We start from the raw sequence: 26344 nt of genomic DNA on the forward strand, positions 1-26344 counted from the left end.
GAGGCATCTGGGTTGGGGCAACGGTTTTCTTTATTTCCCGGGTTGAGGAGAGCTGAGATTCCCTTCCTAAACAGTTTGGGATTGGTGGTGTGATTGGTTTGGAGAGTGGAGAAATAGGCTTTGCGGTCTAAGGTAATAAGTTTTTTGACTTTATTTCGTAGTGTTTTATATTCATTTAGGGTGATAGTGGTTTTATTTTTAAGGTAACGTGTCCAAGCTTTGTCACAGAGTCGCATAGTAGCTAAGGTGTTTTTGGTTTACCATGGTACAGGGTTACGTTTTATACGTTTTTTTTTTTTTTAGAGGGTCAAAGGAATTGAGCAGGTTTGTGAAAGTAGAGTTAAAGTAGGATAGAGCATTATCTAGGGAAAGAGTTTTTAATGGATTCCAGTTTGTGCTTTTTAGTGCATTTGAGAAGGTTTCAGCATTGAAGTTCTTTAGGCAATGAGTGGAAATATAGGTGTGAGTTAGTTGTACAGAAGAGGGGAGACGGTGGGCAAAAGTGGGGAAATGGTCAGCTAGTGGGTCTGGGAGAATACCACTATCAGAGATATAGTGAGGATGGGATACTACAATACAGTCTATTGTACTTCCAGTAATGGAGTTCTTGGAAGGCCTGGTAGTGGAATTGATTAGTTGTGTAAAGTTATATAAGTTAATATTGAGTGAGTTAGTGGGAGATTGAATTGTGGCCCAGTTTATGTTCACGTCCCCCAGGATTATGGCTTCATGAGTAATGTTGGTAGAGACACAGGAGAGAATATCTTCAAGGGATGAGATACTGTTGCCAGGGGGAATATAGAGGGAGAGAATAAATATGAGTTTATGCTTGTTTAGGTGGAGTAGGGCTGGTATGTCTGCCTTGCCAAATTTGGGAAAGGGTTTGGTGTAGGGGGTGACTAAGAGGGATGCAGAGTAAAGGAGTGCTACACCACCTCCCTTTTTTGTGTTCAGTCATTCCTTAACATGCAGTAGTTGGGAGGAGTTATTTCAGAATCTTGTATGTGGGGCTTAAGCCAGGTTTCTGAGATGAGAGAATATTGGGCTGGTTATGTAGAAGCCAGGCATGAAGGTTTGGAATTCTGTTACATAGGATCTGAGCATTTAGAGCTGAGAAGTGGAGGGGTTTGCCTGTTGCTTGGGGGGTTGGAAGCAGTGTGGTAGAGGGGCGTGGGTTTGGGTGGATGTCCCTGGAGAGAAGGATAGAGATACGATGATGGATGAGGTATTTGGTTTGTTTGGGGTGTAGTATACAGGTAGAGAGTTTTGTGGACATTAGACTAGTGTTGTTGGGAACAGTGTTTTTAGAGTTAGGTAGGAGTCTATAGGGGAAGAGTGTGCTAGTGTTGAGGGGGTAGAGACTGGGAGATATATGAGTAACAGTAGATGTGTACCTTGTAGAGGATGGGATAGTGCTGTGAAATGGGGGGGGGGAGTGGTTTGCATTAGTAGGTTGGGTGATATAATTTAGGCAAGTTAAGGTAATTAAAAGTATTACTTGAGTAAGTAGGTATAGAGAGTTGAGGGTCATGATGTTGGTTATTAGAGTAGAAGTAGGGGTTGAGTTAAGTTGAGAAGTTAGTTTGAGTAAGAGATTATGGTTTAGGTTAATTGTTTAGTAGTTTATCAGGATAAGTTGTGTTTGGCAGTAAACTCTGAAAGGTAGGCTTACTATAATGGGTGAACTGTGGGAGGAGATTTTGGGGGTATGATGGGTAGTTTGGACTGGATGGTGGAAGATGTTAAAACTTTTATTCAGGTACTGCATCTGGATACTTTGCGTTTTGATGGAATTAGATATCCTGGTTCCACAGGTGAGGTAGCATTCTTCCAGTACAATGCGTTATCAAAACATATTTATTTATTTACTGACATTTGATTACAAAAGTCTGACTGGGTGGAAGCTCACTTCCAGCAGAGGCCAGCGGAGAAACACTCCAAAGTATTATAAAACATTTTAAGAATAATTTTACAGTTTTAAAAATAATTCAAAAAAGAAACAGTTTAAAAATGTATACCAAATCACACACAATATAAAAACATCGATTAATAATAGATACAAGATATATGACAATATTTTAGAGAAATTTTAGCTAGTTTATGCAGAAATTAAAGGTAAGTTAGTATAATACAAAAAGGAATTGAAATATACAATGTGAGAGAAAAGGCTTATGGTATATTTTGAGAGAAAGCCAGGGGACAGAAACTGATAGAAGTAAGGAAGTGAGTGAAGAAAAAAAGGCAGAATAAGGAGATGTAAAGTATGAAGAGGCACTTGTTCACATTTAGGGATTTGGTTTATCCTGTGGTTGACCAGGAACAGGGCCAGCTAATGGTTAGGAAGTCTTTCAGAATCGTTTTGAAGGATGGGAGGGAGGGTAGACCTTTGAAGTTAAGTAAAATGTCCCTTGTCACTACTAAGAGCTGTACGTGTTGGCCCCTCTGTCACATGATCCTTCTTAAGTCATGAAGGAACATGCAGTTTTTGCTGCCTAAGGAAGCTGACATGGCATTGTGTTGAAAGGGGAAACATATCATTGAAAGGCAGGCAAGGATCACAAATTACCCCAAGTAATGGAAGTGACAGAGACAAACATACTGATGTGAAAGAAAGACAGCAGCTAATTGATAACTGAGGAAGTAAGCAAGGAAAACATACATTCTGCATATTTTTCTATTGTGTACTTAATTCAAAATATAATTAAGCAGTTTGATTTTTATCTATGTTTGGGGGCAACAGTGCAGTTTGTTGACTACTCATTTAGTAAACAGCTCGTTTGTGTTTCAGTCTGTCAAATCTTCATATAGTCAACTTCCACAGTTTTATGAGTTGCCATGGTTGACTACACACGCACTGGAAAGGTTTTTGTATTGTAGCTGCAGTTATGTAATCCTAAAGTTACTATATTTACTAAGGGGATGAGGAGGTACACACTTTGGGTTTTTTGCAATGATCTTTAACTGCTGCAGGAGTTTTCTTCTGTTTATGTTTTCACACTACTGTTGTAGTTGTGTTTTACTTTGGATTTTGTTATTACTTGTCAGACTGTCAATGTATACCTTTGTGTTTAATGCTTACCATCAGATGTGGTTGCAGTGGAGTGCTAATTGATTTTTCTGCAATCAATCATTTGTGAGTGGTATAAGGGGGACCAATTATTGTGTTAGTTTACATCTGATGATACAATCATATTGGGAAAGGCAATTAGTTTATAGAAGTTCTGCAAACTTCAAACTTGCCAGTGGCAGCTCATTATCTAAGTAACTATATTACCTCAGGACTACTACAGAAAAGAAATATTTAATTTTCACTGATTTATTAGTCAAGCAGCTGTACCCCCACCCGCAGCACTGTGTAACACACTTAAAGAATGTTTCTTCTGAGGAAATATGCTCTTGTTAAATTACTTTTGGAATCTGCAGCGATATTTCTGGTAAATAATTTTATATACATGTTTTGGAAGTCCAGATTCTTACATGCTGTTTTCTTTTCAGTAAGAATACATAAAATAAAACATTAGTCTTCAGACGCATGCAAGATTTCAACTCCATGTGTGCACACCATGTTTTGCTAACATCTGCTATTGTTATGACAGAGTTTAAACTTTCAAAGTTTTCAAATCCTTGTTAAAAGTAGATACAGTTTTAATTACTATAAAAAGTTAACATTTCAAGTGGTTCTCAGATGCTAATCACAATCTCAAGTGAAACGACCAAGAGGTTGCAAGAATATAAACAGTAGATGTTAAATGACTGGTTTATTAGCTATTGTTTTTGAAGTGTACAACTCACTATGCTGTACAGTTCAGCCAGGATAAAAGCAGAGAGTTTACAGGCGCATCGAATACATTTCCAGATGACTCCAGCAGGCACACTGATGCATGTGTCTTCAGTCTGCTAATATTCTGCTGTATCTTTTAGTTATATTACCTAATGCATACATGTAAGACAGCTTAACATAGTACGACAGCAGCAACATCAGGAAACAACAGTATTTATGCTGCACAACCTTTATACATAAAGTCATAATACACCATAAAAATGACATACATAATTTATGCATTCTATAATGAGACCATTTATATTCCGAGACACATATATACCTGCTGTTGACCATTGACTTACACAATGTCAAAACAGGCATACACACATTTTTATTATGGCTCACCTCTCTCAGTGTTCGGCACTCCTAGATATACTGTAGGTATAGAAGCATCTTCATGGTCACTAAAATACTCAATGAGACCAGCCTGATCTTCCCAGGTCTTCTTTATCACAGGCACTACAAAAATGTCATGAAACATAAAAAATATTACTGCAAACTAGTGAAAAGGATTCCGATGAAATCATTTCTGCATGCCAGTACTGCTTTGAAATGCAGACTTTTTTTCTTTAGGCTAAAATCATTAGATCATTTTCAAAGCTCTTTGCTCCAGTGGCTTAGAAAATGCATACATATCAGGATATTATGAAGCTGTTACACAACACTCCATGAGTATCAAAACAGATCACAAACAGTTATATCAACTACAATGATTAGAAACCAGAACAAGAGAAAAACTAGAACACAGATTTATATCCTAAAAATAGAGCCCAAGGAAATTAAGTATACAATTCAAAGGGTAATGCTAGCTCTTATGAAAATTATATATACATGAACATTCATTGCTTTTCCAACAATGCAGTCAGCGTCAAAATTATTTCAGCACGTGGTTACAGTATCGTCAGGAGTCATAGAAATTGGTGCAGAAGTAGACTGTGCACTAAACCAATAAGTGAGTTACTCTGCTATGTCATTTTATAACTCACAGTCATGCACACCATCACCTCACCACCTGGGAATTTGCATGGCTGTCAATTAGTTACCTATATACATATGACTTCCGCGGTGGCCTCACAGCACGAGGTTCTCTCATTCGATTCTCGGCTGGAGTGCGGGGAGTGCCTTTTGTGTGGAGTCTGCATGTCCTCCCCATGGTTGGGTGGGCGTTCGAAAAACATGCGTAAATGGGCGTGCCTTCACTGAAGGTTGAACGTCGAGCTGGCACCTCGGCGTTTGTGAAAATCTACTGCCAATCATTAGCGGACTGGAGTTCTGCTGTGGCGCCCCTAACCGGGAAAAGCCGAAAGACAACAACATACATATATACATACGGGTCTACTTCATTTGATCGAAACCCATTTGATCGAAAGTTCATTTGATCGAAAACCAGTATTCACAGCATAAAACTGGGATTTGTCCCCCTCCCCAATGTCGTGCAACCCTGGAGTTGGTATATATAGTTAGGGGTGGGAGTGGGGGGCAAAGCCCCCCACCCAGTTTCCTTTAAAAGAAGAAAATAAAACAAAAAGTACAGATTTTAAAGGAAAATAGGTGGGGGGGGGCTGCACCCCCACACCCCCCTAACTATATATACCAACTCCAGGGTCGCACGACATTGGGGAGGGGGACAAATCTCAGTTTTATGCCTTGAATAGTGGTTTTCGATCAAATGGGTTTCGATCAAATGGTGTTTTGATCATATGAAGTAGACCCATACATACATATACACACACACACACACACATAAATATAGATGAGTCCACAGAAATGTGTGTAATCTACAGTTGGTCAACATATGTTTAGCTGACAAAATACGGTCGAATAGACAGACAGGCAATAGATTTGCAATATCACACACATCATGGGGTATGGAAATAATGTCCTTTCCCCAAGACTGTGCAATCTCAGAGTTAGTATATATAATTAGCAGGGAGTATGGGGGTGCAGGTGGTCTTGCTTCATGCAAAAATCAATGGTTTATTTTATTTTTTAAAGTTTAAGTTTTGCATGTATCGTGACTGTTAATCTGCAAGTCTGTAGTAGCAGGTCAGTGTTTGTTTGCAAAGACTACTTTGTATTTCATTTAATTTCAGTATACTGATATATATATATATATATATATATACAAAACTTGAAATAAACAGTTTCAAAATGGAGCTGTTTTTCTTTCAAATTCACTGAGGTATATCAACTATAAACAGCACTGTTTTGCAGATCACAATCTCAATGATCTAATGTCTCTAACTTCACGGAATAAAACTCAGTATTTGCCCAGTGTCCACTTCAACAAAAATAAAAAAAGCAATCTTGGAGGTAAAAGAAAACTTCTTTACCCTCAGTTCTGCAACCCTATTGTTAACACAGACTGTTCTTCAATATACAAGGCAGTCAATTACATCTAATTAACAAATCTCATTTTGAAAACAGACATGTCAATCAAACCCATACATTCCCCTGTTTCTCAAAAGTAGAAGTTACAAACATTTTGATATTTGCTAACAAGAGCAATGCAAGTGTTCTACATTTCAGTAACATTTAACAGCAAAAGTCTCATTTACTTTTCTTGATGCTTAAAACCACACATCACCATAAACCTGAAGTTAAAATTCAATAAAAACAATATAATGCCTTGAGCAATTCTTCTGGGATTGTAATCTTCTGCCATAACTAAAATCAGCTTTCACCTCAGTGAGAAAAAAAAATAAATTATCAAATAAATAAAAACTTCAAACAAGAAAAAGCTGTTTGTTTTTTTTTCAATGAAAAAATATCTACATACCTATCACAACAGAGCTTCAGACTTACAAAGTTTCCTGTGATAGCACAATCCTAGTAACTAATTAGTCCTCTCCAAAAAGTCCCAGATATAATTCCTTGTCATATAGGTTATTGGTTTTCTTGTAGAGCAAAGCAAGTTGGCTTCTGTCCTTTTCTTTCTGACCACAGCAACCATGAGTTGTCAACATTACAGGTGACCAAACTCTAGAACAGCAGGGTGCCTCTGAAAGTGATGCTTGTAGTAGAACCTCCATCTTCTATTTTTCTGCCACTCCTTACTTATATTACAAGTCATAAACACCCTAAAAAAAATAAATATAAAAAAATAAAAAAACAACTGCAGATTTTCATCTGCATTATATTCAAGCCTGTCTCCTGGATCACTCCTGCCAGAAACTTTGATCAAGTCATGAAACCAGATAACTGGTGACCAAGATACTTTACATTTGCATCAACAGGCTAGCATATCAAATTCAAAAATCCTTATTTTGGGATAAGGGCTCAATAAACGAAAAGGTCACTGCAGAAAGGATTTTTATGACTATAAAGTCCTTTAGAGTGTGATTCTTGCCACTATTTAGTCAAAGATGGGTTCCATCTGATAATTGCCTTAGGCAGTGTAGGCACATAACACCACTATGAGGGTATGTCCACATGGCACACAACCTGTGGTTATATACTGCTTCATTAAATAGTGACATTATCTACTGAAAACTGCCCAGCACTCTTCCAGTGTTAAAACATGTACAAGTGCTTCCTTTTTATAAAAGAAAAGGAAAGCCGGGGCAAAACTTAGGTATTAGGAAACCTTACAATGTTGTCTTAATCAGGCATACTTTCTTTCAAGCAGTTGTGCACAGTATGTGGTACACAGAAACCCCATATACTGTGCATAGTATATGGTGCCTAGAAACCCCATATGGTCTGCACAGGTTGTGGTGCACAGAAACACCATATACTGTGCATAGTATATGGTGCCCAGAAACCCCATATGCTGTGCACAGTTTGTGGTGCACAGAAACACCATATACTGTGCATAGCATGTGGTTCACATAAACACCATATAGTGTGCACAGTATGTGGTGCCCAGAAACCCCATATGCTCTGCACAGTTTGTGGTGCACAGAAACACCATATACTGTGCATAGCATGTGGTTCACATAAACATCATATACTGTTCACAGTATGTGGAGCACAGAAACACCATATACTGTGCACAGTATGTGGAGCACAGACACCCCATATGCTCTGCACAGTTTGTGGTGCACAGAAACACCTTATACTGTGCATAGCATGTGGTTCACATAAACACCATATACTGTGCACAGTATGTGGAGCACAGAAACACCATATACTGAGCACAGTATGTGGTGCACAGAAACCCCATATACTGTGTACAGTATGTGGTGCACAGAAACCCTATATACTGTGCACAGTATGTGGAGCACAGACACCCCATATACTGTGCACAATATGTGGTCCACAGAAACCCCATATACACTCAGTTACTCTGTCTCTCAGTCTCTAACCATTAAAGTACAAGATGATGCTTGTTATTGAACGGCATCATTACTGAATTGGGTCAGTGCAGAAGGCAAAGCCCAGAGGTCAAGCCAACTTAAACAAAACATCACAAAATGACATTAAAAATGTAAGACACTGACAACATAATGACCACAAGACTCAGAGAAGATGATCTGACAGAGTAACACTGTACCCCTAACATCAGGCTTGGAAAATACCAGTATTACTAATGGCAGTGCACACAACCCGTTACATAGTAGCAGTAATGCACTCTGGGGTTCCACAGTATTGTGCAAATACTCTGGGGTTCCGTGGTATTGTCCAAGCACTCTGGGTTATATGTTACTGTGTAAATACTCTCGTGCTATATACATTATTGTGTAAGCACTCTGGGGTTTCATATTATTGTGTAAGTACTATAGGGTTCCATGTTATTGTGTAAACACTCTGGAGTTCCATGTTACTGTGTAAGCCACTCTGGGTTATATGTTACTGTGTAAATACTCTCGGGTTATATACGTTACTGTCTAAGCACTCTTGGGTTATATATTATTGTGTACGCACTCTGGGGTTCCCTGTTATTATGTAAGCACTCTAGGTTATATGTTATTGTGTAAGCACTCTGAGGTTCCATGTTATTGTGTAAACTCTCTGGGATTCCATGTTATTGTGTAAGCACTCTGGGTTATATGTTATTGTGTAAGCACTTTGAGCTTCCATGTTATTGAGTACGCTCTCTGGGGTTCCACGTTATTGTGTAATCACTCTGGGGTTCCAAGGTATTACATAAGCACTCTGGGGTTCCAAGGTATTACCATAAGCACTCTGGGGTTCCAAGGTATTATGTAAGCACTCTAAGTTACATGGTATATATTATTGTGTAAGCACGGTGGGGTTCCATGTTATTGTGCAAACTCTCTGGGGTTCCATGTTACTGTGTAAGCACTCTAGGTTTCCATGTTATTGTGTAAGCACTCTGGGGCTCCATGTTACTGTGTAAGCACTCTGGGGCTCCTTGCTACTGTCTAAGCACTCTGGGGCTCCATACTACTGTCTAAGCACTCTGGGGCTCCATGCTACTGTCTAAGCACTCTGGGGCTCCATGCTACTGTGTAAGCACTCTGGGGTTCCATGGTATTATGTAAGCACTCTGGTTTACATGTTATTGTGTAAGCACTCTTGGTTCCATGCTATCGTGCAAGAACTCTGAGTTATATGTTATTGTGTAAGCACTCTGGGGTTCCATGTTACTGTGTAATAACTCTAGGGTTCCATGTTAATGTGTAAGCACTCTGGGGTTACATGGTATTATGCAAGCACTGTGAGGTCCCATGTTATTGTGTAAGCACTCTGGGGTTCCATGTTACTGCGCAAGCACTCTGAGGTTCCATGTTTATTGTGTAAGCACTCTGGGGTTGCATAACAACTATTGAGGAAGCAGAAAACAGACAAATTCATATTACTCTCAATATTATCATCCTACCTAAGGAATACGATGCAAAAGTTCATAGAATTATTAGTGAAGCTACTTACACATACTTCAGGTTCTGTTATCAAAAGTCCCAGCTCACTAGTTTACACAAGAAGAGAGCATTTTGTTTTACTGTTTATGACTCACATTTAACAGATACTGGTTATGGCAGAATGACTACGGTCATGTGATATAACTTAGCTAGTGACATACAGGATCGCACAACCTCAGTACATAAATAACACATATCGCTCAAGTGCCTTATTGTCACAATGCAGTAACCCATCCCCAGTAACAGGATTAGAAGCGTTTAACCTTGATCTTCACACACTAGTGTTATACATTCATCACCATCATCTTCAACCCCCTTTTTACTATTTTCTACATCATGTTGGGGTGTCGTTAACTGTCATCATGTCTACCAATTCAATGCCGCTCTCATACCTTCTTTGACCGTCATGCCTCACTGTCGCACATTTTCTCTCACTATATCCAGCCATCTCTGTTGAATGTCCTCAGTTCTTCTTGCTTTCACCCTGCCTGTCCCAAATCTACTTTTCCAGATTGTCTTCTGCTTCTCAGTACATGTACAGGTTAACAGACTAGCTAGCAAAATGGTTAAGATCTTTACCAACCATGCACAAAGATTTGATCCTAACCTCTGGCCAATGCCTGTATGGAGTTTGGATGTTCTCCTTGTGTCTCTGCGGGGTTCCTCCCATTTCCCAAAAAAAAAAAAAAAAACATTTTTAGTGTATCCATGTCAGCCTCACCAAAGAATGGAGTTGTGGGCAGCACAGACTCTAGATGGTGCAATATGTACAGCCCAACTGGTTTTGGGCATTAACTGTGGTGCACAGAATCCTCAAGACAGTAGAACATGGATCACAGACTGCATACCACATCAGGGCTAGCCACTTCTCAATGGTGTAAAAACTGGCTCTAGGTGATATAGTTATACGATTATGCATTATGGAACCAAGAAAACGACAGCTGCGTTCTGACTGGCTAAAAATAGCAAGTATTGCTACTGTCCAATCACATCAACCCTAATTAATACTCCACGGATGCAGTATGCTGCAGTACTGATAATTTTGAGAGAGAATAATCTTTTCTCTATGCCTCACATTCCAACTTGTGGGAGGTGGGCCACTATTTCACAATAAAAGGTCAGATATTGTGGTTTACTGCAAAAGCATAACTATAAGTCTCAGGATAAGTAAAAAAAAATGATGTCCCCGTGTGACAAACTCACCACAGCAGTAGACATTCTACTCCATTCCTGTCTCTTCATGTCATAACATTTAGGTTGTAGCACCAGAAGAGGGCACTGCTTAGCTATATGTGTAATGACTGGACTGGAGTACCTCACCACAGTTTGTACTTGAAGGATCACATGTACATCAAGATGTCACCATACAAACTGAGGGAGGGACTAAATCTTTGTATGTTAGAGGCAGAGATCCAAGACTTCTGACCATGAGTTCTTTGTCCAACATCATTCCAAATGATGTCCAAAGAAATGCTGCATCCCTTGGTAACCATCTGCCGTTAACAATCAACACACCCACAGGACTTGCATTACAGTGTGGCCAAGATCCATCACCCATGACATCAGCATGCAACTACTGGTCTTACTTTCACTGGTTCCCATTTCACAGTGCACCTCAAAGATCGAGCTGTCAATTCATAAACGTACACAATGCAACAACTTTGCAACTCTCAGCACAGCACTAAAAACAGCACAGGCAACACAATATAATCAATATTTGAAGGAAGGAGCTCTTGAAAATACAGAAACAAGACTTTGATTGGGATACAAGCAAATCTGACCCACATCTGACCATAGATGGCTTAACTACCCCATCCTCTCCCGAGGAATAAAGCAACTGGTCCAATTTTTGGAAAAACTCTTTTATTTAGTCTTCACAGATGGATGTGAAGATCCACAAATACACTGCGACATTTAGGGCTTATTATATAAAACTGACAAGTTAACTGAAACCCTAATAAGTTAACAAAGCCCTGTAAAAGAAAGCAACAAAATGTGAAAACTGAGAAATATCACAGTTTTTCCCCGTGGTTTGTTGATTATAAGGAAAGATGCTGCAAAACTGGACAATGCAATTACTATCTTATTCAGTAACAGCATAATGTGGGAATCATCTTAAAGGGGGTAATATTATGCAAGTATTTACACTCATGCATCATACTACTTAAATGTGGGTTTTATAAATAATGAACTGACGTGTAGCATTAATGAATAAGCTGAAAGAGCTAATAGTAATATTAGCATTATGATTATGTTTGAAACTACAGGAGCCATTTAAGGAAGCAATGACAACATGACCGATGTGGAAGGAGAGCTTCAACCAATCCTTACACTAACTAGACTGAATGGCACCTTCATCTGATTGGCTGTTTCATGGACGTGATTGGCCACACTCTTTCTCCCTCCCTCCCTCACTGGCTTGCTTTTTAAAACCCTCTCTCACTATCTGGGTGTATACAGATTTTAGTAATGCCTTAAAAATTAGATCTGAAGAAGTCTAATAATGTAAGTGCTTATCTCATCAATGAAGTTGAATTCCAAAAGATTGAGAGAGTAAGAGAGAGAGCGACAGAGAAAACGAGACACCATTTTATAAAGTTTTTTAAAATGCTATTTTAAAAGCTATACTCGTAACAGCAGATACTAATGGAATTCATAAGCTATGAGCTCCAGTAGCATTTTACAACTCAGAGAGAATAAGGTACATTGATGCAAGTATCCAAAAGCTGTTACTACAGCTACTACAACATGAAGGGTCCAACAGGTCATATCACACCTAAAAGAGAAAAAAGATGTAGCAAAAGACTTGAACAGCTGTTATAACAGCTTAAACTAAGAGGTCTTAGAATAAGGTCTAAAAGAGGGAAATGAACAGCTCTTTTAACACCTACCATAAGGATAAAACAGCTGCTATAACAGCTAAAGAAAGTAATGGCTCTCTAAGCTACTAGAACCTCCACAAGGGTTTGCTAGTCCTGAAGTGGTTTTAACTTAGAGGCTTCAGGTTGTTGAGTTCCAAATCTAATTAAGTGGTGAATTACTAATAGGTTAATATCCTAGCTGACAGCACAGTCAAAGTACAGTTGTGTAAGATTTTATCCACAACACAAACAATAAACCTAAAGAAACAAACAGGCAATAGGCATTCACCGGACTAGAATTAATTCAGCAGATGTCTTACTTCTCACCGTTGCAGTATTCTTTACTCTTAGGCTATCCTGCCGAGGACAGCCAAAAATCTGATTAGCATACCAATGCCTTTTCACCTTCCAGGCGTCTTATGTCAGACACATGTACAGGTACAGAGTTTTTACCAAAGGGGATGACAATGCACTTTTTGGAATTGAGCTTGAGGCCATGCCTCTGACACCAGACATCTGTCTCAGTGAGGCCCTTCTGTAGGATGTCCACATCATTTGGGGACTTGACTATGGCTCCTAGTTTGCAGTCATCTGTGAACTTTGTTAGCCAGAGGCCTTCTGTGTTAGCATGTACTTCAGAGAAGTAGATACCAAACAGGAGAGGTCCCAGGACTGAACCCTGTGGTACTCCACTTGTCACTGGTTTGAAGTCAGATTTGGAGTCTGCAACTTTTAGAGTGTGGGTTCTGTCAGTGAGCCAGTTGGCAACCCATCTTGGGACGTAGGGATTTATACCTAGTTTAGTGCATTTAGCTATAATTCCAGAATGGGGGATGGTGTTGAAAGCCTTGGCGAGGTCAGGATAGGCTGTGTGAACCACCTTACCCTCGTCTACGGCTACGGTTTTAGTGACTGCCTCAAAGAAGTTGATCAGATTCAGAAGGCATGATCTGACATTCACAAATTTGAACTGGGTGGGGTCCAGAGTTTGGAGGTTACCGATGTCTTTGTTTATGAGCTCGTCAGGCTAATAGGGTGATAGTTCTCAGGATCAGTGGTGGCTCCTGAAAGCGTTGAGCGAAGGAGATGGCACACGAGTAGTTTTCCCAGTTAATGGTGGGATAGTTGAAATCGCCCATTGTTAGGATGTTTGGTTGAACCCCAATATTTTCCAGTATATCAAGAAAAGAGGAGTGGGTATCCTGTGACATGGTGGGGATCTGTAGCAAGCTACAATTTGGATTGCAGTTTTGCCCAGAATTAATTGCACTTGGATAACTAGCCTGGAGGTGTGGGTATCCTTAATGACTATGGACACACCTCTGCCCTTGGTGTTCTGGTCCAGGTTAGACAGCAGAAAAGTGTGGTATGAGTTATAGCCTGGTAATGCAGGGGTGCTCTCTAAAGCCTTGAACCAGGTCTCGGATACTGTACAGATATCAATGTTCTCCATTTTAAGGAGTGGCTCGAGTGAGTGCATTTTGAGATTTAGACTTCCAGCACTGAGTAGCATTACCCTCAGTTTTTGCTTGCCTGTTCCTGTTACTGTGGTGAATTTGTCATTTGAACCTTGTCTAAAAAACGCACTATAGGGGTGGCAAGACCCTTAGCCAGTATCTGGAATCCCAGGGGCAACAGGGCAGGCCATCTCTGGCAAAGCATTTTGGACTCTCGACCATGTCATCCCAGGCAGACAGATACTTGATCCCCTTAGAATGACACCAGAAACTTAGCCAATTGTTGAAATCAATCATTTTGCCCTTGTATTGCAGTATCATTCTGGGAGATGGCAGGATGCTACTCAGGGCTAGGGTCATACCTGCCCGGGCTACAAGATCGGAGAGCTCTTCCATATCTCTTTTCATGTAGTCCAGGGTGGCATGTCTCAGGTTGTTCACACCAACATGGACAATGACAGAGTCATATTTGTACTTGTTGTGGAGTGACCTGAGTGAGTGGGTTATGTGGTGGATCCTGGCACCCGACAGGCAGCTGACAGTAACATTCTCCTTGTTTAGCCTGGTGAGTGGGACATCAGTGTGCCTGACTATAGAGTCAACTATGACTAGTGTGTTGGGTACGTTGTTCTGCCTTATGGGCTGTGGTTTATTGGCACAGTGAGTCTGTGGACTATGTGTCATTTTGGTTGTGTTGGGGGGTGGAGGTTGCTTGCGTTTCTGCTTTGGAGGTCTCTGTTGCTTGAGCAGATTATTATTGAGAGCACCGCAAATGTTTGTGTGTTTCTATGTGTGGATTTTGGTGGTGTAGGTTTGGTGGGACTATGTGATGAGTGTGGTGTGGTGCAAGTGTTTACCTTCTCCTCTTGACTGTCAAGTTGGAGAGAGCTTTACCTCCAGTTTGGCTAGATAAGTGAATGCACGGAGGCCTAATCCTCAGAAATGAAGTACCCCAGGAGAACCAGAGCAACCCTTCAGAAAGGCAATAATATGCACATCTAGAAAGGGAGGGAGAAGAAGAACAGGATGTAAGAAGAACCTGACGACCAGAAGAAGCTGTCGACCAGAAAGAAAGTAACAGAGGGCAGGAAGGAGGGACAGAATACTGCGACAGTGTGAAGTAGGACATTTACTGTTATGGTAAGATCAACTGCACTATGCCCTACCTTATCACTGTTGCAGTATTTTTTACTCTTGAGAGAGAGAAAAAAGCCACTGGAAAGCATGGGAAGAGGAAGGTGTGGAACAGCCCCTCGCAATCACATAAAGGATGGCTCTAGCCAAAACCTGCCCTAGCCCAAAAAGATGACATCAAACTTGTAATGTTTGTTAAAACTGTGAACAGAAGACCAACCAGCAGCTTCCAAGATGGATCTAGTATTCAGACCATTGAAAAAAAAGCACCAGAAAGGGTCACTGCCCTGTCAGAATGACAGGACTAGAAGAGGAAAGCTGCTTGCCATGAAAGAATAGCAAAAAGAAATGGCCTTAGAAATCCAGAAGGAGGTGGTTTGCTTACACATTGCCAAACCCAATTTCCTGGCATGAAAGGAAACAAAGTTGCTCTTATTTGCTGATATGCTTTGTCTTGTCCAGGTAATATCTGAGCTCTTTGTGTACATTCAAAGCATGAAGAACCCTTTCACTAGTATTCTGTGGAGAAGGGGAGAAAGAAGGAAGATGAATGGACTGGTTCAAGGACAAATCATTAACCACCCTACGCATAAAAGGACTGGTACTAAGAGACATACCGTCCTTGTGAAAAAGCAAAAAAAGAGGAATTGCCATAAGAACTTGAAGTTCAGAGACGCTCTTGGCAAAAGAGCCACCAACAGCAGTCTTCCAAGTATCGTAGGGAAGGAGAAACTGCATGCTCAAAAAGGGAGGACTGAGTCAGTTTCTTAAGAACAAAATTAAGTTCCCAAGAAGGAGGAATAGGCAAGGCTGGGTATAAAGGACACTTTTAAAAACATTTTTGACTTGAAAATCATCATCATCATCCCCTTTTTCCCATTTACATGGGGTCGGGGTATCGTATTAACTGTCGCCAACTCTCTCGATTCAGTGCCACTCTCCTGCCTTCTTCAACACTCATGCCTGACTGTCGCAGATCTTTCACACAATCCATCCACCTCTTTGCTGGATGCCCTTCGCTTCCTCTTACCTTCTTCCTAACCTTCTTCCTGTCTGTCCCAAATCTCCCTCACCAGATTGTCTTCTGCTTTTCTACACATGTGCCCATACCATCGTAATCTGTTTTCTTTGATCTTTTCTGCAATTGGAGCTACTTTGGCTTCTGCTCTTATGTCCTCATTTCTTCGCCTGTCCCGCAGTGTGCATCCTACCACCTTTCTCAGGCACTTCATTTCCATCACCTCTTCAACTGTTCTGCCTTTACTGCCCCTTTTTGACTTGAAAACTGGAAGCCAAATGTGGATTCAGAGGCAGACAAGTTGAAATGACTGATGAATGAACTTTAACAGATGACTATGCCAAACCAGAATTGAGCAGCTCACACAAATAAGAAAAGACCAAAGGAATCTCCCACTGAAAAAGGGTCCGGGTCATGCTTAAGATACCAAATAGAAAATCTGTTCCATTTAGTCACATGTGATTTTCTAATAGTGGGTTTTCTGGCCTCCTACAAAACCTGAAGCACATCCTTAGAAAATTAGTGCCTGAAAGGAATCAAAACCCCATCACCCAGAGTGTCAACTGAAGGGTACATAAGTGAAGGTGAATAAGAAATCAGTTCTCCTGTGTGACAAGATCCATCCTGTAAGGTACCTTGTAATAACTGCCCCTGGCAAGATGAACTAGAATGGAGAACCAGTGACATTTGGGACGAAATGCGAGTCACAAGCAAGATTTTGTGCATGTCCCACATGATCCTGTGCAGGACCTTTGGTAGTAGAGGAACAGAGGGGTTATGCATACAAAAACATCCCTTACTAAGAAAAAGACAGTGTGTCCACTTTCAAAGCCAAAGGACTTGCCACTCTGGAACAGAACTGGGGAAACTGTTCAGATGGGAGACAAAAAGATCTACCCAAGTACTACCCTACCAATGTACAATATCTAGAAACAATTCCCTGCGATGCATCCATTCATGAGGATTTGTCCTGCCCCTGCCCAAAGTGTCTGCCACCAGACTGTGCTCTAAAGGAATACAAACCACCTGAAGAACCAAATGTTGGCGGACAGCAAAATCCCAAGCCTGAAGAGCCAGCTTGCAAAGAAGGTAAGACTTGGTACCCCCTTGCTTGTTGATGTATCACATGGCTGTGGCATTGTCTGTAGAATAGTGTGTGTGTTATACCTTTAAAAATCATTTCAAGGACAGCATGTGCATATAAACAGCAAGCACGTGCTAGCTTCAGTGCCATTTTGAGAGTGCAGCCAGAAGGTGAACATGTTTGAGTGTGATGGCTAGTTTGTTTACACGTTTATCTAAGTTAAAGTTATTAAGCCTCAATCCTGATGTGTTTGTACATAATAAAGCTGCCTGAACAGAGCCCACAGAAGTTCATCAGTTTTATCCTGACCATATATGAGTGACATGGTGCCAGAACCATGATTGCAGAGACTGCTTTTCAAAGCTATAAGGGGCGGAGTTAATACTGAAGGTGAACTAAGTGAACAGAGGACAAAAAACAGCCAGAAACAAACCAAAGGTAATGAAAACTTGCACAAACTATTTACTTATTAAAAAAGACAAAACGGAGCATTACCAGGGCACATGGCATACTATAAGCGAGGGGCACAAAAAGTTTGTTAATTAAATGAAATGTTTAAAAGTAAGATATTTGATAAAACGATCAGAAAAGCACATAAGGGGTTTGTAATTATCTCGGAATTAAAAAAAGAGCATGTTTAAAGTAAAACGAGCATGTTTAAAGTAAAACGAGCACAAGAAAAGTATAATGGGCATGAAAAGAGATTAAACAAGCAAAACCAATACAATAAAGGGTAAAAAGGGCACATTATGCATAAATAAAGGAAGGCGACTGCGTGTTTTTTGGCAAAGCACTGTGTTTTGGCAAAACTACTGCTTTGCATTGACTGAAGCTATTCAGGGCATAACTAGAGTTATTTGCAGTATCTCAAAATGTGTAAAAGTTCTTACACTGTGTGTTTATTACTGTGCATTTATTCCAAAAAGTTTACTTGTGTGCAAAGTGTAACTATTTTGTAAAGTGCAGTCAAAATACAACCATTTTGAAAAGTTTCTTGTGCTGGGTGTGTCTATTCACAGAGTGCCACCATTACAGAGTGTTTTTCTTGCACTGTAAAGAGTTATTTAGCAAAGTATAGCCATTTTGGGAAAGTTTCAGTGTGCTGTGTACTGTTTATTTGCAAAGTGCAATTACTTCAAAATGTTTTTTACTCTGAGCTTCTTCTGCCCAGTTTATTCACATAGTGCAGTTATTTAGAATTGTTTCTTACACTGATAAGAGGTGATTTCTTACAGTACAGTAATTTCAACAGTATTCTAGTGCCTGTGAGACTTATTTAGCAAAGTTCAGTTATTCAGAGGCGTGTTGTGCTATTAGGCATAGTTACAAATACTGGCATACATTTTAGGCATTTGTGCAAGTGTGCATGATCATGTAGTTACCAGTGGACTTGGGTTCCATTGTGTTTCACTGTAATTTGTTGGCATGGCAGATGGATTTCGAAAACCATCACCACTTGTATTTGATCAGAATATTGCAGAAAATTGGAGAATATTTGAGGAAGAGTACGATATTTTTATACAAGCAGCTTATTCTGACAAAGATGCAAGCACCAGTGCATTTGTTTTGCTAAACCTAGCTGGGTCAGAGGTCATTGAAAGACAGCATTCCTTTGTGTATGTAGCAGTATATGAAGGAGAAGGGGAAACCCTCATATTGTTGTACAGGCTGAATCACAAGAGGACCCCCGAGTGTTTGAAATGCAAATTCAGGGAAATGAGCACCCCCAGACAAATATTACATTAGAGAGGCATTTGTTTTGCACAAGAGATCAAAAGCAAGGAGAAACGTTTGCAGCTTATATTAGTGACCTGAGAAACAAAGCTAAAATGTGCAGGTCTGATGACTTAAAAGATGAGTTAATAAAGGACAAGCTTGTGTGTGGCATTAATAGTGCTGCAGTGAAAAAGATTTTGCTTTGTGACAGTGATTTAAAACTGATCAAAGCTATTGAGATTTGTCAAATCTATGAGGTTACAGAAAGGCACACAAGTATGCTTGCAAGTGATAAGACCATGGTTTCAGCAGGCTCCAGAGCAAATGTAGACAGCATACAACACGTGGGTAGCAAAAGCAGGCCTAAGCACATGGCAGCTGTAACCCCTGTGGGTGTGGCAGGTAAAGCCTGTAGTTTTCCAGCAAGTTTTAAGATTAGTTCAGTGAAAAGGACATGCTCCGTGCAGTACAAGGGTGAGTCAGCAAAACCCCAAATAATTTTTTTTTGTTAACTGTTGCAATCGTGGTGCCAGTCATGAGTCTAAAAGAGAAATGTGCTTAGCATTTAATCAGCAGTGCCACAAGTGTAAAAATGGAACCATTTTCAAAAGTTTTGCAACCCAAGTAAACCTCACACAGTTATAAAGAAGGGTTACTTAAAAAAAGCAGGTTGATCATATAGAGAGCTGTAAACCTACTTTCTAAGTAGATGGTGTATCAATAATTCGTGAAAATGTTGATGCAGTAGATTTGTTGGCAAAGAATGAAGTGTTTTGTACTGCCCAGATCAATAGTAAATACACAGAGCTCAAAGCAGACACTGGTTCAAAATGTAATGTTATGTCAGCAGACACATTTGCTAAGGTGAGAGGTGGTGAGCAACTTAGTGTAGACAGTTGTGCGAAACATGTTGCTTATGGAAGTGAAGAAATTCAAACTGAAAGCTTGGAAATGCTTTTATGTTATTTGGCTAGGAACTGCTACAGCTTATTATTCTATGTAATTTGAAGACGTGTGCAGTCACTGTTGGGTCTCGGAGACAGTCTGAGAATGAATCTGCTTTCTTTTACCAAAGTTGTTCATCATATAAGCACGTCTCAGTTCCAATTTTACTGAAGCTATTTTCTCAGAGTATGCTGATGTTTTTGATAAGTTAGGCAAACTTCCAGTTGTGTATTCTTGAAATTAGACCAAGAGACCACTTCAGTGGTCAGATCAGCAAGAAAAGTTCCAATAGCTATGCAGGATAAAGTCAAAGCTCAGCTGGATAAAATTGTGCAGCAAGGTGCAATGTATCCAGTTACAGAACTAACTGAATGGGTGTTGTCCATGCTAGCAGCCCACAAAAAAGGCTCAGACAAAATCAGAATATGGATTGACCCATGAGATTTGACCAAAGCATTAGAGACCCCTCATCATCCTATGCGTACAGTCAAGGAAGTCGCAGCCCTAATATCTAATGCCACTGTTTTTTCTGGCTTGGATGCAAACAGCTCATTTTGGCAAGTGATGCTTGATCGCAAATCTTCACTACTGACTACCTTCAGTACTCCATTTGAAAGACAGAGATTCCTCAGGATGCCATTTGGAATAAATTCTGCAAGTGAAGTCTTTCAGTGTGGAATGGAGCAAATGTTTTCGGGTTATCCTTGTGCCATACTAGTAGACATTTTATTGGTTGGAGGCAATGGTGAAGCAGAGCATGACAGAAACCTTAGGAAAGTTCTAGACAGAGCACATGAAGCGAACTTGAAGCTCAATCCTCTGAAGTGCAAATTCAGACTACCAGAAATTACATATGTAGGCCATTTATTTACTAGCACTGCCTTGCGACCAGACCCGTCCAAGTAAGCAACCGTTCTTGAGATGCCAGCACTGGATAATGTTCAAGTTCTACAAAGTGTCTTGGTATAGTCAACTATTTACACAAGTTTATACCAGACTTCGGTGAGTTGACACCACCTTTGAGAGAGCCAAAGCACAAAAATGTTACATGGTCTTGGTTGGAACAGCACCAGTGAACATTTGAAGACCTTAAGTAGAAAACTGCCACCCCACCTACATTAAGATACTATGATGTCAATAAATCAGTCACTCTTTCCTGTGATGCTTCAAAATTTGGTCTTGGCACAGTTATTCTTCAAGAAGGCAGACCTGTAGCCTATGCATCTAGAACTCTAACCCAAAATGAAATGCAATATGCTCAAACTGAGAAAGAACTTTTGGCAATAGTATTTGCACGCTCAAAGTTTCATTACTACATTTATGGTCAAGATATTCAGACTGAAACTGATCATCAACCTCTAGTAACTGTTTTAAAGAAGCCTATGCATTCAGCTCCAGCGAGATTACAAAGAAAGATGCTCAAATTGCAAAAGTACAACTTCAAAATGGTCTATACAAAAGCCAAACTTCTTTACCTGGCTGATACCTTAACCAGACTGTCCAGAAATACAATGGAACAGCTTAATGCAGAGAATTTTGACTTTGACGTCATGGAAAATGAATTTAAAATGGGTGGCGAAATCCAAACACACTCTGGCTAGGCTTATAAATGCCCTAGGGCAGATAGCCTAGTATGAACCTATGAACCTATGGAAGAGCGTAATGTTTCTACCACGAGTCTTAATAAGCTGAGAGACCATACAAAGACTGATTCAGTTTTGCAAAAGCTCAACCACTGCATTAATGTTGGATGGCCATCAATGCAATCTAGCGTACCATCCAAAGTGCAAACTTATTTTCCTTACAGAGATGAGACATTGATGGAAGATGTATTATTTTCAAAAGCCCTAAAATTGTTCCCGCTTCCTTACAACGTAAACATATCCAGATTTTGAATTGTGGTCACCCGGGTTCCAAATCTACCAAAAGAAAAACGAGAGGACTAGTATTTTGGCCTTCTCTAGCAAAAGACATTGATAAATTTCTTTCTTCTTGTTTAATATGCAATTGTATTAAACCCCATTTGCAAGCAGAACCACTTCAGCTAAGTCAAGTTCCTGAACTACCTTGGTCAACAGTAGCCACTGATGTATATGAGTTGAACGATCAGCATTACTTAGTGTTGGTAGACTCTTATTCAAACTGGTTTGAGATCGATTTACTACCTTACCTAACATCCACTGTTATCACCAAGTTGAAACATCGTTTCTCAGACCATGTTAATCTACATAAAGTTATTTCTGACAATGGTACCCAATTTACCAGTCAGTTGTTTCGGAAATTTGCAAAAGAATGCGACTTTGTACATGTTACTAGTAGTCCAGAATACCCACAGTCAAATGGACTGGCTCAACATGCAGTACAGAGTGCAAAGCAATTACTAGAAAAGTCAAAGCGTAATAATACAGATGTCTTTTTGAACTTACTCAATCTTAGAAACATACCCCATGATGATGCACTTGGCTTGCCTGCTCAGAGACTTCTCTCTAGGTAAACCAGAACAACACTGCCTATCAGCTTCAGTTTGTTGAGGCCTAAAGCTAAGAACAGAACAATCAAAGCCCAATTCTTCAGACGTTCTTTCCAGAAGTCAAACTACGGTAAATTGAGCAGATTTCTTCATCCATTAAAAGGATGAGAGACAGAGAGACAGTGAGGATAGAAATGGTGAAAGATTTCAACCGGATTGGTCAAGTAACAGGTACATGTGCTGAGCCGAGATCCTACTTTGTAAAATCTGAGGGTGTGGAGTACACTAGAAATCGCAGACATCTTCTTCCTGTATCAGAATCGATATCACAGCACTGTTCCTGTAATAGACTCTAGATCTCAGATCAATCCAGATGATGTTCCTTTTGCAGAATACATCTTAACTTGTACTTCCATTCCTGATGATGTTCCTGATGTGCCCAGATTTAAACATTCCGCAGACACAGTCCCAGTTGCTAAACCTAGTTCTAATTTCTATGTCACACGATTTGGTCGTATTTTCAGACCTAGTGTGAAATACACAGCAACCTGGACATAACTGTCTATATGTATTTAGTTCTGTATAATTGCATGACAAAGAAATATTTTGTATCAATTGATGTCATCAATAATGCATGACCCATTTCTCAAAGAGGGAGGATGTGAAAAGTGTGTGTGTGTGTTGTACCTTTAAGAAGTCTTTCAAGAACAGTATGTGCATTTAAATATAGCAAGCACTTGCTAGCTTCGGTGCCATTTTGAGTCTGTAGCCAGAGGGTGAACATGTATGCGTGTGATAGCTAGTTTGTTTATAAGTTTATCTAAGTTAAAGTTATTAAGCCTCAATCCTGATGGGTTTGTGCATAATAAAGCTGCTTGAACAAAACCCACAGATGTTAGTCTGTTTTATCCTGACCATACGAGTGACATTATCTATAAAAGCTTTTAGAGGACCTGCAACTCAAAGGGCATGAAAGGCCGGGACAGGTAGATGTAGAGCCCTCATCTCCTTGATGCAGATATAGTTTGTCAGTGGTCGAGGTGACCAAAGCCCCTGGACTTTAGGTTGTTGGTGGAGGCTCACCAACCATGACAAGAAGCATCTGTGTACTCCCGAGTAGAGAGAAGAAGCTGAAAAGGCAGACCTAGATTCAGGGAAATCTGGTGAATCCACCAGTGAAGCTCGAGCTTGAGACAAGGTAAAAGAGGGACCAGATACTCCAGAGGGTAGCAGTGTTGCAGCCAAACAGTCATGCTGTACCCCAAAGCACAAAGAAATTCTCTTGCAGGAAGAGGAAGAAGAGACTGGAAATAAGCAAAGATAGGACCTTGAGAGGCAGGAGACAAGCCAACAATGGAATGGTCTGAATCCTGCAACCTAAAAACACCTGGTCTTAAGAGGGAGTCAACACAGACTTTTTTTAGATTGAGTGTGAACCCCACACTGTGCAGAGGAAGCATACTAAAGTGGAGATTTTGATGCAGGAGCTACTGAGAGGGGGCTTGGATCAAAAGGTCATCCAAATAAAAACAAAACAAAACATAAAACAAAGGTTATCCCTGTCCACATTCAAGTGCAACTTTGATCGATGGATGGGAAACAAAACAATTTACCACAGGACTGCCCCTGTACTACTAACAAAGACCGCTCCTAAACACTTTACCCCATGCATTGGTCCCCTCAAATTATTTATGGTATGAACACAGTTATTCTCATTATAGGTAACATATAATTGCAGACCATGGGATATACAAGACCAGTCTCTAACCAAATGGCACAGGTTATTTCACGCTAAAAAAGGAAATTGGCTAGTCTTAAAATGGCCTGCAACGGCAGCTAATGTAGTACTTACCTATACACCTAAATTCCATGAAGTCTACATAAGGCTACCACAGGGGCCAGAGATTCAGAGATTTGGTAAAGACCGCTGGAACTGCAGAGAGACCAAAAGGCAAAGCAGAGGACTGATAATAAGATGAAGAAACAGAGAAAAGAAAAAAAATTCCCGAACAGAGAACGAATATGAACATGGAGGCAAGCAGCCTTCACATCCAGAGATAGCAGAAAGGCTTGAGGAAGCAACAGGGGGGTAAATGCATCTGAAGAGACAACATCCTGAAAGAAGGGACCTTGAAAAAGGTGTTGAGAAAAGACAGGTCTAGAATGGCCCTTCATGATCTCACCTTCCTGGGAACCGGAAACATTCTGGAAAAAATATGTTCCCTGCTGAGACAAGGGGATAGGTTGGATGGTTCCCTGTTCCATCATATCCTGCAGAACCAAAAGAAAATGAAGGAGCTGGCAATGAGGAGACCAAGGAAGGCCAGAGAATGGAGGAAGGACTTTCAGGCCATAATATAACTGTTTTGGATAACAGAGGGTATCCAGACATCTGTAGTTATCTTTTGCAAAACAGAAAAAGAAATAGTCAGCCTGAGTCAGCCTAAGGGACAGAGGAATCTGCCTGAGGGGGAGCAGAAGCTAGATGTCAGACACAGGCATATTTATATGGAAAAGAAGGTATTTGACCCCTAGAACTCTGTGTGGGCCTTTCTGGGAAAATTTTCTTAGGAACCCTTTTGCTCCTATGAGGCTTTCTAGGCATCCTATGGACAAAAGAAGGTTTAGATGGATGATTCCTGTGGAACTTAGGGACAGGGAAACAAAGATTTGCTTCAGGTCCTGCATAATATTACCCTTCTCCTGAACAGTCTTAAACAATTCTGCAGCAGTAGTACCAAAGACATTCTGATTGTCTAAGAGGAAATCTAAAAGTCTGGCCTTAATGTCCTCAGGTAAAGCTTCAAGGCACAACCAAGATTATCTACTCATGATAGAGTCAGATGCAGTTGCTCTAGAAGAGGCATCAGCAGCATCATAATTGCATTTAATGGAATGGACAGCCATCTGAGAGGCAGAACTCAAAAGAGAAAGGGCAGACGTTTTACATTTCGATCAGGTACATCAGTCAAAATCCCCCTAGGCTGGGAGAGAAGAGCCAGGACATGTCTAGTTATATGGGTCCGGTAATTAATGGTTCTAAAGGCCAAAGTAGCGGAAGTATACACTTAAGTGTAGAAAAACGACCAATAACCAAGAAAAAAGTCCAAAACAGCCTAGTAGAAGGCAGGAAACACACCAGCAAAGGTTCCACTGTTTAATTCCACCAAGTAAGACACGAACATATAAAAACTGCAGATTCCTGCCTTCTACTAGGCTGTTTTGGAAGTATACACTTTCTTCCCACACCTCTCCATAGCACAGCTGTCCTTGTTATAAGGCAAAAAGCTTGAAAGAAAGTAACAGCTGGGATTCTGTACACATGCAAACAGCAGCAAGATCAGATGAAGGGCTTTTGTACAAATACTTATGATCCTCAGGGACTTTATAAAATCTGTTTGGCTTCTTAGGGGCTGGAATTTGAGAGTCAGGAGCCTGCAAAGCTGCTGAAAATGTATCCAATAGGGCAGCTAAAACAGGAAAGACTGCAGAAGATCTGTGTGAGTCCATTTGCAAGATTTCATAATATCTCTTTTGAACATCAGAAACCTGGGAATAATCACACATAAAAGTGCTTCATTATGTGGGCCACTGTATCCCCAAAGATAATTCTTCAAAAGAAGAATCGGGGGCAGTGAATCATCTGATATCAACATGAAAAGAAAGAGGAGTTTGGAGGGATATGCCAATGAATTCACCAGAATCCAACTCTTTCACAGAAGAATCAGAATCCCTTGGCCTTTTAGAGAGCGCGGAAGACCAAGGAGCAGAGTCGGGGGCAGAGAAGCCTTGTGGGGGTTTCAGAGCCATGAGAGCACTGAACGACCACGGAGTAAAGTCCTGACACTTTTTGTGAGGATTCCTAGACACAGAAGCCACATTTGTTTGTTTTTTTTTTTTTGTTTCTTTCTTAAAGGAACATCTGCTTTAACAAATCTAATAGGTTCAGACCCCTGCCTAAATTCAATGAGGGTACCAGACACCTCTTCCCTAACTAATATTTGGGAATCC

At 40.3% G+C, this 26344-nt stretch overlaps 1 protein-coding gene across 2 annotated transcripts in view; it reads right to left on the minus strand.

The window, feature by feature from the left end:
• Positions 1-26344, minus strand: part of B3GLCT (beta 3-glucosyltransferase) — a 1903418-nt gene that overhangs the window by 297684 nt on the left and 1579390 nt on the right. For both annotated transcript variants that reach the window (XM_044073237.1, XM_044073238.1), the window contains exon 10: positions 4169-4282. In XM_044073237.1, the coding sequence (XP_043929172.1) occupies positions 4169-4282 (114 nt within the window). The remainder of the gene's footprint in view (positions 1-4168; positions 4283-26344) is intronic.

This window comes from Protopterus annectens, chromosome 5.part1 (genome assembly GCF_019279795.1).
Source record: "Protopterus annectens isolate FY-2018-M chromosome 5.part1, PAN1.0, whole genome shotgun sequence".
NCBI classification, from domain to species: domain Eukaryota; kingdom Metazoa; phylum Chordata; order Ceratodontiformes; family Protopteridae; genus Protopterus; species Protopterus annectens.